This window comes from Lissotriton vulgaris, chromosome 3_2, assembly GCF_964263255.1.
Source record: "Lissotriton vulgaris chromosome 3_2, aLisVul1.2, whole genome shotgun sequence".
NCBI classification, from domain to species: domain Eukaryota; kingdom Metazoa; phylum Chordata; class Amphibia; order Caudata; family Salamandridae; genus Lissotriton; species Lissotriton vulgaris.
In genome coordinates this window covers 280,684,845-280,704,832 of record NC_141690.1, presented here as the reverse complement: position 1 = coordinate 280,704,832, position 19,988 = coordinate 280,684,845, and the positions used below count along the sequence as shown (strand labels likewise).

The window sequence follows — 19,988 nt, the reverse complement described above, 5'->3', positions numbered from 1 at the left end:
CAGCCGCCGCCTCCAGGGTCGGAGCGAACGCCAAAGGAAGGACCCTGCCGCCACCAAGCACCGCCGCCCCGGGTGACCCGTGACCTGCCCAGCTGAGAGCCGCAGCGCGCATCGACCCCGGAGAAGCAACGCGACGTGGGACAGCTCCCCTGGAAGCCGCCCGCTCCACAAGAATTTGAAAGGTACTGTGCTGTGTCCTCACGGTGCGAGCATCCTGCAACTCGAGCTCGCACCGCGCTATCTGCTCCCAACGCGAGCCGCTTCTGAAACCGAGGCTTGCACGGCTCCTGGTCCTCGAGGCCCACGCGGGAAGCGTGAGCTTTGGCTGGCCAGGCCCGCTCTCCTCTCTGAAGCGAGCGGAGACAGCGGAACGCGCATTGAGGCGCTACAAGACACTGAACCTTATTGAACCCGGGCAGAAGGCCCAAAAGATTGCTTATTGCTAAGAAAGAACTGTGGCAACTTGAAACTAAGTAAACTGGAACCGCTATTGAAAGTTTGAGACTGTATTTACAAGCCTGCTTGAAATTTATATAAAGAATATATATTTTTACAAATACAGTTTGGTGTCATTGTGTGGTGGGTTGGTTGTGATGGTGTAATATTGCAAATGTTTAACCCTATGTGCCCCAGAGATTAGCCTGAGACTGCTTAAGCCACACTACCTAGAGGGTAAGCAGAGGTTGTCTTGAAGGTAGCCCTCAGCCCTGACGAGGAAGAGAGAGTCCCTGCTTGTCGCCAGTGCTGCACTGCGCCAACTAGAGACTCCCCCTTCCTACAGACAGTCTGGGTGATGAGGCACTGACAGTCTGGGTGATGAGGCACTGACAGTCTGGGTGATGAGGCACTGACAGTCTGGGTGATGAGGCACTGAGAGTCTGGGTGATGAGGCATTGACAGTCTGGGTGATGAGGCATTGACAGCCTCGGTGATGAGGCATTGACAGTCTGGGTGATGAGGCATTGACGGTCTGGGTGATGAGGCATTGACAGCCTCGGTGATGAGGCATTGACAGTCTGGGTGATGAGGCACTGACAGTCTGGGTGATGAGGCATTGACAGTCTGGGTGATGAGGCACTGACAGCCTGGGTGATGAGGCATTGACAGTCTGGGTGAGGAGGCACTGACAGTCTGGGTGAAGAGGCACTGACAGTCTGGGTGAAGAGGCACTGACAGTCTGGGTGAAGAGGCACTGACAGTCTGCGTGAAGAGGCACTGACAGTCTGGGTGACGAGGCACTGACAGTCTGGGTGACGAGGCACTGACAGCCTGGGTGCCGAGGCACTGACAGTCTGGGTGCAGAGGCACTGACAGTCTGGGTGATGGGACACTGACAGCCTGGATGCCGAGGCACTGACAGTCTGGGTGATGAGGCACTGACTGGCTGGGTGATGAGGCATTGACAGTCTGGGTGATGAGGCACTGACAGCCTGGGTGATGAGGCATTGACAGTCTGGGTGATGAGGCACTGACAGTCTGGGGTATGAGGCATTGACAGCCTGGGTGATGAGGCATTGACAGCCTGGGTGATGAGGCATTGACTGTCTGGGTGATGAGGCACTGACAGTCTGGGTGAAGAGGCACTGACAGTCTGGGTGACGAGGCACTGACAGTCTGGATGAAGAGGCACTGACAGTCTGGGTGATGAGGCACTGACAGTCTGGGTGATGAGGCACTGAGAGTCTGGGTGATGAGGCATTGACAGTCTGGGTGATGAGGCATTGACAGCCTCGGTGATGAGGCATTGACAGTCTGGGTGATGAGGCATTGACAGCCTGGGTGATGAGGCATTGACTGTCTGGGTGATGAGGCATTGACAGTCTGGGTGATGAGGCACTGACAGTCTGGGTGATGAGGCACTGACAGTCTGGGTGATGAGGCACTGACAGTCTGGGTGATGAGGCACTGAGAGTCTGGGTGATGAGGCATTGACAGTCTGGGTGACGAGGCATTGACAGTCTGGGTGATGAGGCACTGACAGTCTGGGTGATGAGCCATTGACAGTCTGGGTGATGAGGCACTGCCAGTCTGGGTGATGAGGCACTGACAGTCTGGGTGATGAGGCATTGACAGTCTGGGTGATGAGGCACTGACAGTCTAGGTGATGAGGCATTGACAGTCTGGGTGATGAGGCATTGACAGCCTGGGTGATGAGGCATTGACTGTCTGGGTGATGAGGCACTGACAGTCTGGGTGATGACATTTTTAACAACAAGGGGTGGTGATGGACAGAGTCTCTGAATTAAGCAGAATACTCTCACCCAGTCAAGAGATCAGGGCTAGATCCAACACCGTTTTTTAGCTCACTGCACCATCCCAGCTCAGAACCTGGCTATATGCAAAGTAGTCTGTTCCTGTCCCAGTGCATGATGGGAACAGGGCAAACCAAACTACCAAGCCAATTCTTACACTGGGAAGGAAACAAGCTTCCGGGGACCGGTTTCTAGCATTTCAGTCGTCGTCGGCCCGGCTTGCTTGAATCCTGATGGTGCAATGAGCAAGGAACTCACATCTGAGTATACCCTTCCACACTTAGGGTGGACAAAATATTTAACAACAAGGGGTGGTGATGGACAGAGTCTCTGAATTAGGAAGAATACTCTCACCCAGTCAAGAGATCAGGGCTAGATCCAACACCGTTTTTTAGCTCACTGCACCATCCCAGCTCAGAACCTGGCTATATGCAAATTAGTCTGTTCCTGTCCCAGTGCATGATGGGAACAGGGCAAACCAAACTACCAAGCTAATTCTTACACTGGGAAGGAAACAAGCTTCCGGGGACCGGTTTCTGGCATTTCAGCCATGATGGATCAAGCCCTGATCTTTGGACTGGGTAAGAGTGGTCTGCTTAATTCAGACACTCTGTTCATCACCACCCCCTTTCTGAATCGAGTCTGGGTGATGAGGCACTGACAGTCTGGGTGATGAGGCACTGACAGTCTGGGTGATGAGGCACTGACAGTCTGGGTGAATAGGCATAGACAGTCTGGGTGATGAGGCATTGACAGCCTCGGTGATGAGGCATTGACAGTCTGGGTGATGAGGCATTGACAGCCTGGGTGATGAGGCATTGGCTGTCTGGGTGATGAGGCATTGACAGTCTGGGTGATGAGGCACTGACAGCCTGGGTGATGAGGCATTGACATTCTGGGTGATGAGGCACTGACAGTCTGGGTGACGAGGCACTGACAGTCTGGGTGATGAGGCATTGACAATCTGGGTGATGAGGCACTGACAGTCTGGGTGAAGAGGCACTGACAGTCTGGGTGAAGAGGCACTGACAGTCTGGGTGACGAGGCACTGACAGTCTGGGTGAAGAGGCACTGACAGTCTGGGTGAAGAGGCACTGACAGTCTGGGTGACGAGGCATTGACAGCCTGGGTGATGAGGCATTGACAGCCTGGGTGACGAGGCACTAACAGTCTGGGTGATGAGGCACTGACAGTCTGGGTGATGAGGCACTGACAGTCTTGGTGATGAGGCATTGACAGCCTGGGTGATGAGGCATTGACAGCCTGGGTGATGAGGCATTGACAGCCTGGGTGATGAGGCATTGACAGTCTGGGGGACGAGGCACTGACAGCCTGGGTGTTGAGGCACTGACAGTCTGGGTGATGAGGCATTGACAGCCTGGGTGATGAGGCATTGACAGTCTGGGTGATGAGGCATTGGCAGTCTGGGTGATGAGGCACTAACAGTCTGGGTGATGAGGCATTGACAGCCTGGGTGTTGAGGCACTGACAGTCTGGGTGATGAGGCATTGACAGCCTGGGTGATGAGGCATTGACAGTCTGGGTGATGAGGCATTGGCAGTCTGGGTGATGAGGCACTAACAGTCTGGCTAATGAGGCATGACAGTCTGGGTGATGAGGCATTGACAGTCTGGGTGATGAGGCACTGACAGTCCGGGTGATGAGGCACTGGCAGTCTGGGGGACGAGGCACTGACAGCCTGGGTGTTGAGGCACTGACAGTCTGGGTGATGAGGCACTGACAGTCTGGGGGACGAGGCACTGACAGCCTGGGTGTTGAGGCACTGACAGTCTGGGTGATGAGGCACTGACAGTCTGGGTGATGAGGCATTGACAGTCTGGGTGTTGAGGCACTGACAGTCTGGGTGATGAGGCACTGACAGTCTGGGTGATGAGGCATTGACAGTCTGGGTGATGAGGCATTGGCAGTCTGGGTGATGAGGCATTGACAGTCTGGGTGATGAGGCATTGACAGTCTGGGTGAAGAGGCACTGACAGCCTCGGTGATGAGGCACTGGCAGTCTGGGTGAAGAGGCACTGACAGTCTGGGTGACGAGGCACTGACAGTCTGGGTGACGAGGCACTGACAGTCTGGGTGACGAGGCACTGACAGCCTGGGTGACGAGGCACTGACAGCCTGGGTGCCGAGGCACTGACAGCCTGGGTGCCGAGGCACTGACAGCCTGGATGCCGAGGCACTGACAGTCTGGATGCCGAGGCACTGAGAGCCTGGGTGCCGAGGCACTGACAGTCTGGGTGATGAGGTACTGACTGGCTGGGTGATGAGGCATTGACAGCCTCGGTGATGAGGCATTGACAGTCTGGGTGAAGAGGCACTGACAGTCTGGGTGACGAGGCACTGACAGTCTGGGTGACGAGGCACTGACAGTCTGGGTGACGAGGCCTCTAGGGAAAGTGGCGTTAGTGAGAGCATCAGGTGGAAGCCTGATGTGTAGGTCCGCCGGATTGTGGACCGGATAAAAAGAGAGCACTGGGGCTGCAGCTCAGTGTGTATGGCACGCCGGATTGCGTGTCGAGTGAGCACTGATGGTGATCAGTGTGTAATGGTAAATAATCAGAACTGCCCCAGGGTAGATTAGTCTGGACCCATGTGGTCGCGAGACTATGAGGTATGAGTGTGGTGTAGGGCATGGACGTCCTTAGTAATCAGTGAGTATTCCTAGTAATCCCTATAGATTTAGTGGTGTTTCTGATGATATGAGCTTGTATATTGCGAGTTCCCCATCCTCAGGTAGGTACCCAGGTGCCTGGATAGATGGGTCCTGAGGAGGGAGGTGGTTACGTTCCGGCTGGGTTGGAGGTGCTCTAAGGAGCTGATCCCATCTGGTTCGAGAACCCGGTCGTTACACTGGGTAATGAGGCATTGACAGTCTGGGTGATGAGACATTGATAGTCTGGGTGATGAGGCATTGACAGCCTGGGTGATGAGGCATTGACAGCCTGGGTGATGAGGCATTGACAGTCTGGGTGATGAGGCATTGACAGTGTTGGACCTGGGCCTCTTGGCAGGGTCATCCCTAAACTTTTTGCCTTCCTCCAATACTCTCTCTGACCTATTTTGTTTGGTTTAATGACTCTGGGCACTTTACCACTGCTGACCAGTGCTAAAGTGCATATGCTCTCCCTATGTAAAGTGTACATGTGATTGATGTCCATGATTGGTTCATTGGATTTACTGTTAGTCCCTAGTAAAGTGCACCAGGAGTGCCAGGGCTTGTAAATGCCAATACTGCTAGTGGGCCTGCAGCGCTGGTTGCGCCACCCACAGAAGCAGCCTTAAAATGTGTCTAGGGTCTGCCATTGCAGAACCTGCGTGCAGTCTGGTACTGTCATGCTAGCTGGGCAAGTGCACCCACTTGCCAGCCCCTAAACCTTCTCTTAACTTCATATTAGTCACCCCTATGGTAGGCCCTAGGGCAGGGTGCATTGTAAGTGTAAGGTAGGACAAGCCCTGATGTGTGTGGCATGTCCTAGTAGTGAATTACAACCAAATTCGTTTTTCACTATTGTAAGGCTACCTGCTCCCTTTAGGCCAGAATGGGCTGCTGGAATTATTACACTCTATAATCCCAGCAGGCTCAGGGAACATGGTAGAAATTAATGTTTAGTATGCCTGAACTCAGAATAATAAAATACTTCTTTTAGTAAAGTTTATTTTAATATCCTGGGTTTGCAAATGCTACTTTTAGAAAGTTAGCATTTGCTTGTCTAACCATTTCAGCCCGCCTCTGCTCTTGTGTGTATCTGACTGTCTGAGTGTGTGAGTGACAGGGCTGGGAGTTGACAGGTTGTGAATAGCAGGATGACACCTTAGTGGGTGGTGGGAGTTTCCCCTGAATGATGCATCAGGCTGTGCTCTGCCACCACAATGCTGGCTCCGCCCCCCTGGGGAGCGACTGATGACTCAGCCTGCACCTGGCCCAGGAAGGACCGAAGCTTGTCAACAAAGTGCTCAGGCTACCCCTGTCTTCACAATGCCGGCTCCGCCCCCCTGGGGAGCGGCTGATGTGCCTGCCCTCACACTAAATGCAGAAGCAGAAGTACCCACCACAAGTGCTCAGGAGCTGAGAGCAGTTATGCAAAGGCCCCCCTGGCCTGTAAGAACAAAAGAAACTGGGTATAAAAGTAGGAGCCCTGCTCCTTGTAAATTAGATCCTGTTTGTGCTACAGAAGAAACTCTGCCCGAAGAGAAGGACCTGGAAGGACAAGGAGGGGTGTTGTCTCTGGCCTGTGTCTGGTGCCTTGCTGCAGAAGGAGAGGAAAGAAAAGACTACCAAGAGACTTTTGCTTTTATTGAACTTTGTGCCAAACTCTGCTGAAAGATCTCCAAGGGCTTGCTGCTGAACTTGCCCCCTGACCAGCGCCCCAGGACCAGTGGGCGCTACCCCCTGAAGAAAGCGACTGTGTGTGCTGCTTATCGCTGCAGCGCTGACTGAGGAGTCTGGGAGCGCTGGGCATCCCTGCCACGCTCCCCGTAATCCAAGGCATCGATATCCCCCCAAGCACCGTGACCGGGGCCCAAAGCAACAGCAAGAGCAACGTGAAGCCCAGCCGCCGCTGGCCCGAGCACCGTGACTGCCTCTGCACCGGGAGCCCCGAGAGCAACGTGAAGGAGGACCCGTCCGGTCCAAGCGCCCGAATTGACTGTGCCTCGCGCCGTCAATCCACCTGCAAAGACGGACAGCCGCCCTGTGATAACCCCCCTCTGGTCGGCATCCTGCCCGACAGCTCAGCTGTGAGCGCACAGCGGCAACCGGCACTTTGGCTGGGTACGTCCCGCACTTGGGGACCGTACTGCCACTTGCCGCCACCACACAGCCGCCGCCTCCAGGGTCGGAGCGAACGCCAAAGGAAGGACCCTGACGCCACCAAGCACCGCCGCCCCGGGTGACCCGTGACCTGCCCAGCTGAGAGCCGCAGCGCGCATCGACCCCGGAGAAGCAACGCGACGTGGGACAGCTCCCTTGGAAGCCGCCCGCTCCACAAGAATTTGAAAGGTACTGTGCTGTGTCCTCACAATGCGAGCGTCCTGCAACTCGAGCTCACACCGCGCTATCTGCTCCCAACGCGAGCCGCCTCTGAAACCGAGGCTCGCGCGGCTCCTGGTCCTCGAGGCCCACGCGGGAAGCGTGAGCTTTAGCTGGCCAGGCCCGATCTCCTCTCTGAAGCGAGCGGAGACAGCGGAACGCGCATTGAGGCGCTACAAGACACTGAACCTTATTGAACCCGGGCAGAAGGCCCAAAAGATTGCTTATTGCTAAGAAAGAACTGTGGCAACTTGAAACTAAGTAAACTGGAACCGCTATTGAAAGTTTGACGACTGTATTTACAAGCCTGCTTGAAATTTATATAAAGAATATATATTTTTACAAATACAGTTTGGTGTCATTGTGTGGTGGGTTGGTTGTGATGGTGTAATATTGCAAATGTTTAACCCTATGTGCCCCAGAGATTAGCCTGAGACTGCTTAAGCCACACTACCTAGAGGGTAAGCAGAGGTTGTCTTGAAGGTAGCCCTCAGCCCTGACGAGGAAGAGAGAGTCCCTGCTTGTCGGTAGTGCTGCACTGCGCCAACTAGAGACTCCCCCTTCCTACATTGGACGCAGCGGTGAGGATCGCGAATTTACATTTGCAGTGTTTTGCCTTAACTTCTGACCATTGCACGGTGATTACAGTCCAGTAACTTAGCCACAGACTTTTTGATTTATGTTTTGCTAGAAGAGATCTCCATGTGTTTTTGAAGTCATGCCTGTGTCAATGAAAATGGAGCTTGCGCATGACTTAAGAATGAGGAAACTTGACTTGGAGCTCGAGGGGCTTGAGGCCAGGAGGGCTTCAGCCCAGCAACAAGAAATATGTGTAGCTCAGAGATTGAGCTTTGCTGAGTTGGAGGTGGAGTCCAGCTCAGATGATGGCAGCAACATTCAAGTATCTAGTACTGACAGCATAGTGCGCGCACCTAGAGATATGGCACCTGACTTGGAGGGGGTTAACTTACACCAGGAGGTTCATGGGCATGAGGTAGCTCCAGTAGTGCGCAGCGACCCTGAAGGGAATAGGGTGACTGGCGTAGGAGTTCATGGTCCTAGTGGTGGGAGGGATTCCCCCATGGTTGAGGTCCTGGTGGGTGAGTGTGAAGACCGCCCAGAAGAGTGTGGGTTGTGTGACAGAGACAGTCCGCTACTGTCTGGCCAGTCTCAGAAGGATGGTGTGGAGTATGTGTGTGAGGCGCTGGATGGTGAGGTGAAGGATAGTTTGGTTAACCCTGCTAGGGGGCTGTGTAATCCAATTGTGGGAGAGCATACTTTAAGTCCCAGTTTTACAGAGCTATGCCAACACCTGTTTGAGAGTGAGTTCTCTGACCCCAGGGAGCTCACATTGGAGGCAGACCTTGTGGTGGATTCCAGAGGGTCTGGAGAGGCATTGGGGTGTGATCCTGTGGGGAGTGGCTCAGGTATCTTCCAGCCCAGAGTGGTGGGAGTGGCGCAGAGTAGCCCAGCTAGGTCCTGTAGTAGTGAGAGGGGTGTAGGGCCTCACGTCCTGTCCTTGAGGGGAAGGAGTGAGAATGGGTTTTGTCCCGGTAGTGCCCAACCTCAGTCTCAGAGCCTGGATGGTTCTTTAAGGGAACACCAGGTGGGGAGCCTAGGCTGTCCGGATGAGTCACCCGCTGAGGGGGATCCCCCAGTGGCTAGAGAACGTGGAGGCTCTGTAAACAGAGCTCCAGTAGTTCTGGTGTCTGGCAGTACCACTCCAGTTGGGAGGGTGCAGAAGTCCAGAAGGAGGGGCGAGAGGGGGAAACAGTCCCCAGTGGAAGAACCAGTGGGTCAGGGGCCAGCCAGCAGGGCTGCGTCCCCAGTGAATGACCATGGGGACACCACTTCTGTCCTGGGGGATCTTCCCGCACTGTCAGATGGACAGGGGTTGGGAGATCTGCGCCAGGCAGACTGTCGCACGGCACATGAGCTATGTGCCACCCTCAGGGGGGGCATGCGTGCTCCCCGGGAAGTCCTGGTGCGCCAGGCAAGAGTTCAACTGCAGGGTTGGGTCCTTGAGTTGGAGAGCCAGGTTCAGGTGTTGCCTGACCTGGAGGGCAGGACCACTGTAATCAGTGTCCTGGCCCATTTCACTTCTAGGGGTACCACTCCAGTTGGGAGTGGGCAGTACTCTGGAAGGGGGTGCAGAGGGAGGAAGTCCTCGCCTCTAACCCCGGTTCAACTAGAGGGTCTAGACCCTAGGTTTAAGGGCCAGGTGCAGTGTGTCCCCCCTGACCTGGTGCCCCAGTTGCAGGATAGCACCCCTGAACTGGTGGGCGAATTGTGCAGGTCACCTGCCACAGGTGCCCTGACAATTCTGGAAGGGGGTACCACTCCAGGTGGGAGGGTACAGAGCCCCAAGGAGGAGGACCGGGACTGGGAGAGCCCACTCCAGTGTTTGGTCCAGCCGCCAGGTACAGGCCTGGAGCTGGTGGGTCATTGCCAGGATGACATACCTGACCTGACAGGAGGGAGAGTGGACAAAGGGTGCCAAGCACCTGGGGCTACTGCCCCCCACTCTCTGAGGCCACAGAGGTTTGGGAGCCCTGAGAGGCATGAGGCCTGGGTCTCAGCCCTGACTACTGTCAGTGGCCACTGTGATTTGATGACTGTCTGTTGGGACACACCTGTGAGCAAGTTAAGGTTAGAGGCTGCACAGGTGGGGTCCACAGAGGAAGAGAAGGGTGCCCCATGGAGTAGCTGGGTGGACCCTGAGAGTATGTACAGAGGATTTAAAATAGGTTCTGATTGGTGTAGAACTGGAATGTGCCCCTGCTGTTGCGGGCCAGGTCCATGTTCATGATTGGTTCATTGGATTTACTGTTAGTCCCTAGTAAAGTGCACCAGGAGTGCCAGGGCTTGTAAATGCCAATACTTCTAGTGGGCCTGCAGCGCTGGTTGCGCCACCCACAGAAGCAGCCTTAAAATGTGTCTAGGTTCTGCCATTGCAGAACCTGCGTGCAGTCTGGTACTGTCATGCTAGCTGGGCAAGTGCACCCACTTGCCAGCCCCTAAACCTTCCCTTAACTTCATATTAGTCACCCCTATGGTAGGCCCTAGGGCAGGGTGCATTGTAAGTGTAAGGTAGGACAAGCCCTGATGTGTGTGGCATGTCCTAGTAGTGAATTACAACCAAATTCGTTTTTCACTATTGTAAGGCTACCTGCTCCCTTTAGGCCAGAATGGGCTGTGGAATTATTACACTCTATAATCCCAGCAGGCTCAGGGAACATGGTGGAAATTAATGTTTAGTATGCCTGAACTCAGAATAATAAAATACTTCTTTTAGTAAAGTTTATTTTAATATCCTGGGTTTGCAAATGCTACTTTTAGAAAGTTAGCATTTGCTTGTCTAACCATTTCAGCCCGCCTCTGCTCTTGTGTGTATCTGACTGTCTGAGTGTGTGAGTGACAGGGCTGGGAGTTGACAGGTTGTGAATAGCAGGATGACACCTTAGTGGGTGGTGGGAGTTTCCCCTGAATGATGCATCAGGCTGTGCTCTGCCACCACAATGTTGGCTCCGCCCCCCTGGGGAGCGACTGATGACTCAGCCTGCACCTGGCCCAGGAAGGACCGAAGCTTGTCAACAAAGTGCTCAGGCTACCCCTGTCTTCACAATGCCGGCTCCGCCCCCCTGGGGAGCGGCTGATGTGCCTGCCCTCACACTAAATGCAGAAGCAGAAGTACCCACCACAAGTGCTCAGGAGCTGAGAGCAGTTATGCAAAGGCCCCCCTGGCCTGTAAGAACAAAAGAAACTGGGTATAAAAGTAGGAGCCCTGCTCCTTGTAAATTAGATCCTGTTTGTGCTACAGAAGAAACTCTGCCCGAAGAGAAGGACCTGGAAGGACAAGGAGGGGTGTTGTCTCTGGCCTGTGTCTGGTGCCTTGCTGCAGAAGGAGAGGAAAGAAAAGACTACCAAGAGACTTTTGCTTTTATTGAACTTTGTGCCAAACTCTGCTGAAAGATCTCCAAGGGCTTGCTGCTGAACTTGCCCCCTGACCAGCGCCCCAGGACCAGTGGGCGCTACCCCCTGAAGAAAGCGACTGTGTGTGCTGCTTATCGCTGCAGCGCTGACTGAGGAGTCTGGGAGCGCTGGGCATCCCTGCCACGCTCCCCGTAATCCAAGGCATCGATATCCCCCCAAGCACCGTGACCGGGGCCCAAAGCAACAGCAAGAGCAACGTGAAGCCCAGCCGCCGCTGGCCCGAGCACCGTGACTGCCTCTGCACCGGGAGCCCCGAGAGCAACGTGAAGGAGGACCCGTCCGGTCCAAGCGCCCGAATTGACTGTGCCTCGCGCCGTCAATCCACCTGCAAAGACGGACAGCCGCCCTGTGATAACCCCCCTCTGGTCGGCATCCTGCCCGACAGCTCAGCTGTGAGCGCACAGCGGCAACCGGCACTTTGGCTGGGTACGTCCCGCACTTGGGGACCGTACTGCCACTTGCTGCCACCACACAGCCGCCGCCTCCAGGGTCGGAGCGAACGCCAAAGGAAGGACCCTGCCGCCACCAAGCACCGCCGCCCCGGGTGACCCGTGACCTGCCCAGCTGAGAGCCGCAGCGCGCATCGACCCCGGAGAAGCAACGCGACGTGGGACAGCTCCCCTGGAAGCCGCCCGCTCCACAAGAATTTGAAAGGTACTGTGCTGTGTCCTCACGGTGCGAGCATCCTGCAACTCGAGCTCGCACCGCGCTATCTGCTCCCAACGCGAGCCGCTTCTGAAACCGAGGCTTGCACGGCTCCTGGTCCTCGAGGCCCACGCGGGAAGCGTGAGCTTTGGCTGGCCAGGCCCGCTCTCCTCTCTGAAGCGAGCGGAGACAGCGGAACGCGCATTGAGGCGCTACAAGACACTGAACCTTATTGAACCCGGGCAGAAGGCCCAAAAGATTGCTTATTGCTAAGAAAGAACTGTGGCAACTTGAAACTAAGTAAACTGGAACCGCTATTGAAAGTTTGAGACTGTATTTACAAGCCTGCTTGAAATTTATATAAAGAATATATATTTTTACAAATACAGTTTGGTGTCATTGTGTGGTGGGTTGGTTGTGATGGTGTAATATTGCAAATGTTTAACCCTATGTGCCCCAGAGATTAGCCTGAGACTGCTTAAGCCACACTACCTAGAGGGTAAGCAGAGGTTGTCTTGAAGGTAGCCCTCAGCCCTGACGAGGAAGAGAGAGTCCCTGCTTGTCGCCAGTGCTGCACTGCGCCAACTAGAGACTCCCCCTTCCTACAGACAGTCTGGGTGATGAGGCACTGACAGTCTGGGTGATGAGGCACTGACAGTCTGGGTGATGAGGCACTGACAGTCTGGGTGATGAGGCACTGAGAGTCTGGGTGATGAGGCATTGACAGTCTGGGTGATGAGGCATTGACAGCCTCGGTGATGAGGCATTGACAGTCTGGGTGATGAGGCATTGACGGTCTGGGTGATGAGGCATTGACAGCCTCGGTGATGAGGCATTGACAGTCTGGGTGATGAGGCACTGACAGTCTGGGTGATGAGGCATTGACAGTCTGGGTGATGAGGCACTGACAGCCTGGGTGATGAGGCATTGACAGTCTGGGTGAGGAGGCACTGACAGTCTGGGTGAAGAGGCACTGACAGTCTGGGTGAAGAGGCACTGACAGTCTGGGTGAAGAGGCACTGACAGTCTGCGTGAAGAGGCACTGACAGTCTGGGTGACGAGGCACTGACAGTCTGGGTGACGAGGCACTGACAGCCTGGGTGCCGAGGCACTGACAGTCTGGGTGCAGAGGCACTGACAGTCTGGGTGATGGGACACTGACAGCCTGGATGCCGAGGCACTGACAGTCTGGGTGATGAGGCACTGACTGGCTGGGTGATGAGGCATTGACAGTCTGGGTGATGAGGCACTGACAGCCTGGGTGATGAGGCATTGACAGTCTGGGTGATGAGGCACTGACAGTCTGGGGTATGAGGCATTGACAGCCTGGGTGATGAGGCATTGACAGCCTGGGTGATGAGGCATTGACTGTCTGGGTGATGAGGCACTGACAGTCTGGGTGAAGAGGCACTGACAGTCTGGGTGACGAGGCACTGACAGTCTGGATGAAGAGGCACTGACAGTCTGGGTGATGAGGCACTGACAGTCTGGGTGATGAGGCACTGACAGTCTGGGTGATGAGGCACTGAGAGTCTGGGTGATGAGGCATTGACAGTCTGGGTGATGAGGCATTGACAGCCTCGGTGATGAGGCATTGACAGTCTGGGTGATGAGGCATTGACAGCCTGGGTGATGAGGCATTGACTGTCTGGGTGATGAGGCATTGACAGTCTGGGTGATGAGGCACTGACAGTCTGGGTGATGAGGCACTGACAGTCTGGGTGATGAGGCACTGACAGTCTGGGTGATGAGGCACTGAGAGTCTGGGTGATGAGGCATTGACAGTCTGGGTGACGAGGCATTGACAGTCTGGGTGATGAGGCACTGACAGTCTGGGTGATGAGCCATTGACAGTCTGGGTGATGAGGCACTGCCAGTCTGGGTGATGAGGCACTGACAGTCTGGTTGATGAGGCATTGACAGTCTGGGTGATGAGGCACTGACAGTCTAGGTGATGAGGCATTGACAGTCTGGGTGATGAGGCATTGACAGCCTGGGTGATGAGGCATTGACTGTCTGGGTGATGAGGCACTGACAGTCTGGGTGATGAAATTTTTAACAACAAGGGGTGGTGATGGACAGAGTCTCTGAATTAAGCAGAATACTCTCACCCAGTCAAGAGATCAGGGCTAGATCCAACACCGTTTTTTAGCTCACTGCACCATCCCAGCTCAGAACCTGGCTATATGCAAATTAGTCTGTTCCTGTCCCAGTGCATGATGGGAACAGGGCAAACCAAACTACCAAGCCAATTCTTACACTGGGAAGGAAACAAGCTTCCGGGGACCGGTTTCTAGCATTTCAGTCGTCGTCGGCCCGGCTTGCTTGAATCCTGATGGTGCAATGAGCAAGGAACTCACATCTGAGTATACCCTTCCACACTTAGGGTGGACAAAATATTTAACAACAAGGGGTGGTGATGGACAGAGTCTCTGAATTAGGAAGAATACTCTCACCCAGTCAAGAGATCAGGGCTAGATCCAACACCGTTTTTAAGCTCACTGCACCATCCCAGCTCAGAACCTGGCTATATGCAAATTAGTCTGTTCCTGTCCCAGTGCATGATGGGAACAGGGCAAACCAAACTACCAAGCTAATTCTTACACTGGGAAGGAAACAAGCTTCCGGGGACCGGTTTCTGGCATTTCAGCCATGATGGATCAAGCCCTGATCTTTGGACTGGGTAAGAGTGGTCTGCTTAATTCAGACACTCTGTTCATCACCACCCCCTTTCTGAATCGAGTCTGGGTGATGAGGCACTGACAGTCTGGGTGATGAGGCACTGACAGTCTGGGTGATGAGGCACTGACAGTCTGGGTGATGAGGCACTGACAGTCTGGGTGAATAGGCATAGACAGTCTGGGTGATGAGGCATTGACAGCCTCGGTGATGAGGCATTGACAGTCTGGGTGATGAGGCATTGACAGCCTGGGTGATGAGGCATTGGCTGTCTGGGTGATGAGGCATTGACAGTCTGGGTGATGAGGCACTGACAGCCTGGGTGATGAGGCATTGACATTCTGGGTGATGAGGCACTGACAGTCTGGGTGACGAGGCACTGACAGTCTGGGTGATGAGGCATTGACAATCTGGGTGATGAGGCACTGACAGTCTGGGTGAAGAGGCACTGACAGTCTGGGTGAAGAGGCACTGACAGTCTGGGTGACGAGGCACTGACAGTCTGGGTGAAGAGGCACTGACAGTCTGGGTGAAGAGGCACTGACAGTCTGGGTGACGAGGCACTGACAGTCTGGGTGATGAGGCACTGACAGTCTGGGTGACGAGGCACTGACAGCCTGGGTGACGAGGCACTAACAGTCTGGGTGATGAGGCACTGACAGTCTGGGTGATGAGGCACTGACAGTCTGGGTGATGAGGCATTGACAGCCTGGGTGATGAGGCATTGACAGCCTGGGTGATGAGGCATTGACAGCCTGGGTGATGAGGCATTGACAGTCTGGGGGACGAGGCACTGACAGCCTGGGTGTTGAGGCACTGACAGTCTGGGTGATGAGGCATTGACAGCCTGGGTGATGAGGCATTGACAGTCTGGGTGATGAGGCATTGGCAGTCTGGGTGATGAGGCACTAACAGTCTGGGTGATGAGGCATTGACAGCCTGGGTGTTGAGGCACTGACAGTCTGGGTGATGAGGCATTGACAGCCTGGGTGATGAGGCATTGACAGTCTGGGTGATGAGGCATTGGCAGTCTGGGTGATGAGGCACTAACAGTCTGGCTAATGAGGCATGACAGTCTGGGTGATGAGGCATTGACAGTCTGGGTGATGAGGCACTGACAGTCTGGGTGATGAGGCACTGACAGTCCGGGTGATGAGGCACTGGCAGTCTGGGGGACGAGGCACTGACAGCCTGGGTGTTGAGGCACTGACAGTCTGGGTGATGAGGCACTGACAGTCTGGGGGACGAGGCACTGACAGCCTGGGTGTTGAGGCACTGACAGTCTGGGTGATGAGGCACTGACAGTCTGGGTGATGAGGCATTGACAGTCTGGGTGATGAGGCACTGACAGTCTGGGTGATGAGGCACTGACAGTCTGGGTGATGAGGCATTGACAGTCTGGGTGATGAGGCATTGGCAGTCTGGGTGATGAGGCACTAACAGTCTGGGTGATGATCTATTGAGGATTTCATAGGACAGCCAGCAGAGGTGTTTCTGGACAGCACCAGATTAAATATCCCAATCTTATAGTTCTCTTATGCCCACTCCGGGAGTTCTGCCTGCCCTCAAAACTCAATCCTTGGTAAATGTTTTCACAATATTAGGAGCGCAGCCTAATTTCCTTGTTCACATTGAACTTTCCAATTCAAATGACATGTATCTGTAATCATTTTTTTGTTTCCAATTACTTTCCATATCTCGTTTTTCAATTAATTTCCAGACATTGGGGTCTTTTTCCATGAAGTTCTTTTATTAGGTATCCAATTCTATCACACTTAAAACAGACCCAGCCAACGCGTTTCATCCCTTACAGCAATCAGACAGGACTATGACACACGGGCCGAAAGGCTGCTCGGAAGTAGCCCATACATTTAAACGGGGAATGGATGGAAAAGAAGAATTTTGGGAAGTGGGATAAATCAAATTGCCCTGATGAAATCTGTATAGAGATGAAAATCGTTGTCCCGGTCTGTTTGAGCCGGGTCCACTCGGGTGCTGGACCGGCCTGATCCCATGTCAGGTCACTGCTAGCCAGGCGCGCCTCTACTGAGCTTCAACAGTCGAGCGATGCACCCACCCCATGCCCTCAACTCTTCCCTCTATCACTAGCTGTGCCCTTGCATCAGCCCTGAACTGCCTGCAGGGGGCATCTGGGCAGAAACCGCTCTTTATGGTGGGATCCTGCCAGATCCCCGGCTCCCTAGCTAGAGGCCAGATCAATCTGGGTCAATTTCGAGACTGCCCTTTTAATATTCGAAGAAAATGTGTTTTGCGGTGGCTTTATATTGAGATTTACCTTTGAGGCAATGTTAGATAAGGCCCCTATGATGGACAGAACTCTGTGCGTATCGCCTTAAGTGCATGGCAAAATGCACTTTACCCATGGCAAACGGACCAGTGGGTCACAGTCTATCTGACCTAAGTGATGCACCCAGCTATCCATTCTCCCTAAGAAGGTAGCATGACTACTACTGTGATGGATAATAGTGACTCCTTTTATCAACCTATTTTTAAGGTAGTGAAAGTGCTTTTAATGTTTTATATCACGAACAACATCTTTCGTTATTAGTGCTTTGAAATGGCATAAGTGTGCCATGAAGTGCTACAGAAGAACAATATCTGCGTACTAACCAGGTGCCTTGTCCTCAGGTCACGCTGAAGCAGCTCTGGAGACAGGTGTACAATGAGCTTGGTGCGAACCCCAACAGCACCAGCGCTGCCACTTGCACCAGGAAGCACTACGAGAGGTGAGTACCTCCTACTACAGGCTCCTGGATGGTGTTATAAGGGTGGGGGGCGGTGCGGTGCCAACCGTCCTAATGCATTGGATGCAGCTCTGTTACCACTTACCATCACGGTCATTCTTGGCATGTTCCGTTCTAAAGGGCTGTATGACAGAGGCATGCTTGGATTAACCAAGCGTGCCTCTTCAACGCAGCCCAAACCATGAATGCGTCTTAACCACATATTCCTTTACAACGCATGCCTTTGCCACACAATTTCATTGTAAAGACATGATTGTTGGCTACTACCCCAACCCTCCCTCCCACCCTAAGTCCTAAAGCTCTATCCCACTACCTCATCCCCTCTCCACCCCCTCCATGACACCTAAAACCTACCCCGTCCTGCCCTTAAAACTACCACTTCCCCCTCCAGCCTGAGGCCTAAAACCCTGCCCCTTTTAAAAAAACTACCCTGACCCCCCCTCCACGGAGGCCTAAAACGTACCTGCGCTGCTTAAAAACTACCCCTACCCCTTTCCCTACATAAGGCCTAAAACCCTTCCCCCTTTAAAAAAAAAACTACCCCGACCCCCCTCTACTGCCTTGAACCCCAAAAATGTCCTCCAACCCTTTAAAACTGACCCGCCCCAGCCCTGCTTACCTGTTTGCATCCGTAGTTTCCTGTTCCAATGCTTCCTCTTAGTCTCCCCGCCCAGCCAGACGGCTAGACCGTGCACTGACTAAATCACGCATATGCGTGGTTAAGGCAAGCGTGGTTTTGCTTGTGGGGAAACATCATGCGTGGCTCAGCTTGTGTAGTTAAGGCTGTTTCTCATTCTAAAGTAGTTGTCTGAAGTATGGTGGAACAGCGGTAGGGTAAGCAAAAACTCCTCCCTCCCTAGAAGCCTCCTGAGGTCGGTAACAGTAACAGCCGTTAATTGCAGCACTTGGGTGCAGACGAAGTATGAAATGAAGCACTAAAGAAACAAGACATTACTAGACCCCGGTTACATGTGAGGGCTACCACTCTAAAAGCCACACAAAGTTCACAAATACATCTTTACAGGTTCCTCAGTGCGCAAGTTGTGTGAGTATCAATTTCTCTGAACTAGGCCTTGGCCCACGTCACTTAAATTCAAATTTGTTTGGCCCAATATGCCATTGAACGTCATATATCCAGAGTCTGGCATTTGCATCCATTTCTAGTTCTTCTGTGCCAAAAAATAGAAGGGCATATTTACAAGAGAATGGCGGAGCATGTCGTTAAGCAAATGCAGCACACATAGAAGTTGCATCTTTTCATTATTTAATGATTGTTTATGTGCAGGAAGGAACACCTTCCTGCACATACACAATCATTCATGGCGATTTGCGGTTTCTATGTGTGCTGCAGATGCAGCACTCATAGAACCAGCAAACACGAGGAGAAATAAAGCATTTTTCCTTGTTTCGCCATGTTAAGACCAGGTTTTCCCGGGTCTTAATTTTGGCGCTGGCTTCTATTTAGGCCACCCTTGTAAATAGGGGGCATCATCAAAATAAATGGGTGTTGCGGTTGAACGCTCACTGCAACAAGCATTGGCCACCCCATTCACGCTAAGTGTACAGTGAAAGGGGGCCTCATTTACAAGGTGGTGTTAGGTCACGTTAAGTGGCTTAACACCGCCTTGTAAATAAGGCAAAGGGACTATCGCCACAGGAACATCTCAAAAAGTGACATTCCTGTGGCAATAGGGGCTGGTAAAATATTCCCCAGAGTTGTTATTTTGTCTGTAACAGCCTCAGTATTCTGGACCCTTTAAACAACAACCTCAGCGGGGGGGGCGTGGCTTGCGCGCCGCTGTGATATGGCGTGTTGCGCTTGAGCTCCGGGGTGAGTTGTTCCCGTTGAGCGTTTTTCTCCGTTTCTTCGTGCCCTTTTCTGCGGAAAATCCACACACCTACGGCGGAATATGCGCTGATCTCCACGACGCTGTTTTTCCGCGACTGCAACTACCGGAATGATGTGTTCTGCTTTCATCCTCGCAGGCGCTCGCATTCCTGAGGAGCGGCCGCCATTTTCCCGCGTATGACGTTCCTGTCATCTGTTCTCTGAGGCGCCGCCGCGGATACAATCTAACAGCATTTCGCGTATATCTATGGATTTCTTCATACGAGGACTACAATGGTAACATTTCTGCTTTCTTTCTAATGTTACTTTTTGCTGCTTGGCTGGGTTTGTAAGTGCTCGCAGTTTTTTCCTCTCCACATGATTCATTGAGGTGTTCATGTCGATATCTTGAGGTGTCTTCCTGCTTATTTTTGCTCGTTTTTCAACCGCTAGATTAGCATAGCGTGTTTGGAGCGTGAATTGCCTCTTTTGTCACTATTTCTGGATATTTTGCGCAACTTTGGTGCTATACTCTATCCCTGTGACATTTTTGCTAGTCTCCTGCTACAACACTGTCATTATGAGTCGCTCCTTGAACGGCAAAGACTCTAAAGACCCAGGCACTTCTTTAAAGCGACTTAAGTCAGTCTCTCCGACTCCTGAATCACCTCAGGCGGACAATACTTCCACATTGGACACCATTTTGGCGCGCCTGAATGAGGTTCACGATATTGCGCAATCAACTAAAACTAACACTGACTTATTACAAGTGGAAGTAT

The 19,988-nt window shown here is 53.2% G+C and overlaps 1 protein-coding gene across 1 annotated transcript in view; it reads left to right on the top strand.

The window, feature by feature from the left end:
- LOC147725690 (uncharacterized) overlaps positions 1 to 19,988 on the top strand; it is a 132,689-nt gene that overhangs the window by 87,943 nt on the left and 24,758 nt on the right. The window contains exon 4 of the mRNA XM_086964353.1: positions 17,266 to 17,363. Within this exon, the coding sequence (XP_086820479.1) occupies positions 17,266 to 17,363 (98 nt within the window). The remainder of the gene's footprint in view (positions 1 to 17,265; positions 17,364 to 19,988) is intronic.